Here is a 2,667-nt window from a genome sequence, read left to right as displayed (position 1 = left end):
ATGCCTGGGTCGCCAGTTCGCAATGATGGAGATACGAGCTGTGCTAGCTCGCTTGCTGTCGAGATACGAGTTCCATGATGTTGGCGATGGCGAGCTCCGGTATCACCCGACTAAGCTTACCACAAGTCCGATGGATCTCTTCATGACTGTCCAGAAGCGCACGAGTCTTCCCGATGCCGACACTCCATTGGCAGCAGACGCTGCTGGTGTCAATGGCAATCACACCGTCGAACATGCCGTTCTGCACCCACTTACTCACACAGTCTCTGCTGACAGGCTGCCGCGTACATTTGTTGTGTACGGATCAAACATGGGCACCAGCGATGACTATGCGACGCAGATGGCCGAGCAGCTGAAGCGCATGGGGTTTGCTGACATTACTCTAGTGTCGCTGAATGACTGGGATTTTGCTTCAATGCAGTCTGCCGATGGCAGGCGCTCTCTGGTTGTGGCTATTACCAGTACGTACAACGGAATGCCACCCGACAACGCCAGAAACTTTGCCAAGCTGCTCGACCAGGAGACCCGCGCCGATATCCTCAAGGACGTCGACTTTGTGCTGTTTGGCTGCGGCAACTCGCTCTGGCACACGTTCCTGAAGTTCCCGCGCCATCTGTACCAGCGTCTTGATGAGCTTGGTGCCACGCCACTGACGGAGTTTACAGCGGGAGATTCCAACGACGATCTCGACGACGAGTTCATGAAGTGGTCACTCCAGGTCGGGAATGATTCTGACTGATCACTACGGCTCCAGTGTCGATGCCTACATTGATGTTGCCACGGGACAAGTCGCTGTCGTACTCGCTAAAGTACGTTGACAAACAGCCCTGCTGCCCCCGTTCAGATTGTCACTGGAGAACGCATCAGTCAAAGTCAACCGGAGCTGCAGGACGTCGAAAGGAGCGGTCGCAGCACTCGGCATATCGAGATCACTCTGGATGACACATCAGATATCTCGTACACGACTGGCGACCACCTCAATATCTACCCAGTCAACCGCCAGGTGTTGTGCGTGAGGTTTCCGTGATCCTAGAGCTCGAGCTGGATACAGTATTCGAGCTGGAGCAGGTGTCGGACGCTTCGCGCTTTGCCCTCTGCTAGCAGCAGCTATCTATGGCCACGCATGCACCGTCGGTGATGCCTCTCCAATATGTCTGCGACTGGAAGGAAGCACCTTCACGCGAGCTGGTTGTTGCGCTGAGTGAGGCTTCAGGCAATGAGCCTGCCTATGATTCGCTGCGCAAGGCTGCTGAAGACGTCAACACGCTAGGCAAGCAGTCGGCTGGCTGGAGTGCATTCACAGCACAGAACCGCACTGTTCTGGATGTGCTGCGCACGTATGCACCGCTGGTGCGCCAGATTCCATTTGCAACGCTGCTTCACTTTGTGTCGGCCATGGATCCCCGGCGGTACTCGATCGCCAGCTGCCAGTCGGTTGTTGGCAATGAAGTCCACATCTCAGCTGCCATTGTCAACGATACCGTCAATGGCCGCTCCTACGGTGGTCTGGCAACCGAGTATCTGGCATCGTTGGAGGCGGGTGCTCGTGTATCTGTGTCACATCTCCCAGCGCAAGACGTGTTCCACCTGCCACCTTCATCGGATGTGCCTGTGGTGTTCGTCGGCGCCGGTACTGGAGTTGCTCCGTTCCGCGGATTCCTGCAGGAGATGAAGCTTGCTGGCATTGGCGATGCGCCATGTACTTTGGCTGCCGCAGCCCGAGTACGACTACCTGTACAAGGACGAGCTCGAGCAGTATGTCCAAGACGGCACGCTGTCCAAGCTGCAGACAGCATTCTCGCGGGTCGGTGATGAGTGCAAGTATGTGCAGCACCACGTTTCCCAGGATGGAGCCAAGATCTGGTCGCATCTGCAGAGCGGTGGGCGCATCTACGTCTGCGGATCGGCTGATAAGCTGGGCAAGAGTATGAGTGCAGCCATGGCTCGGATCTTTGAAGAGCATGGCGGCCTATCTGCCGACGAGGCGAGCACGTACCTTTCCGACCTGATCTCGGATGGTCACTACGCCCAGGATATCTGGTAGCCTTTTTAGTATCCGCTGATTACTGGTATATCGCAGTGATATAATTGACCTCGGCGATCGGCCCAGAAGCAAACCGGGGAAATTTGCGGCGATGTGTTCGATTGGCCGTAGTGATTACTGTAACGGCCTTTTACAAGGAAATGCTTGGCGCTTGGATTTAAAGCCAGGCTTGATCTTCGTCGACCTCCATCCCGTCCGCAAACAAACTTTTTTTTCCTGACCTCAGCTTTTTTCCATTTACATTCACACATTTAGTAGATAACAATGCTAGCTGTGCAAAAGCAGTCCTTGTCACTCGCGGCCAAGCCGCTGGTTCTTCGTGCCGGCACAGGTAAGGAACCACTCTAGAACCGTGTGATAAGCAGTCTCTTTTTTTTTTTTCGAATTCAGTACAGGTTTCGATTAACCAATTCAAGAGTAGTTGGGCTGTCGTTCGTTGCGAAACGGTCACTTTCAGTAGCTGCCCGATCAGTGGTCCCGCAGCACAGTGCGGCGCGGCGGATCCGCCAACAGCACCAGACGCTGCCTGTGCTTTCCCAGCCAGCTCTCCACGCGCACTGTTTTTCCAGACGGGTTTTCTATCGACGCAACGCGGGCAGGGGTCGTATGCGGGGAAGATTTTG

At 55.1% G+C, this 2,667-nt stretch overlaps 1 protein-coding gene across 1 annotated transcript; it reads left to right on the top strand.

The window, feature by feature from the left end:
- Positions 1-250: 250 nt before the first annotated feature.
- On the top strand, positions 251-2,044 carry DL89DRAFT_272788 (uncharacterized protein; the record flags this gene model as incomplete). The annotated part of the gene is made up of 8 exons (XM_040889015.1): positions 251-696; positions 719-755; positions 790-905; positions 951-1,012; positions 1,034-1,068; positions 1,102-1,546; positions 1,571-1,638; positions 1,718-2,044. The coding sequence occupies exons 1-8, from the start codon at positions 311-313 to the stop codon at positions 2,042-2,044; spliced, it is 1,476 nt and encodes a 491-aa protein (XP_040739138.1). The 5' UTR covers positions 251-310.
- Between the last annotated feature and the right edge of the window lie 623 nt (positions 2,045-2,667).

Source organism: Linderina pennispora (genome assembly GCF_002104995.1).
Source record: "Linderina pennispora strain ATCC 12442 chromosome Unknown DL89scaffold_133, whole genome shotgun sequence".
In the NCBI taxonomy this organism is placed as follows: domain Eukaryota; kingdom Fungi; phylum Kickxellomycota; class Kickxellomycetes; order Kickxellales; family Kickxellaceae; genus Linderina; species Linderina pennispora.
Note: the sequence above shows the minus strand (reverse complement) of the source record. Positions and strands in the feature narration are given on the sequence as shown.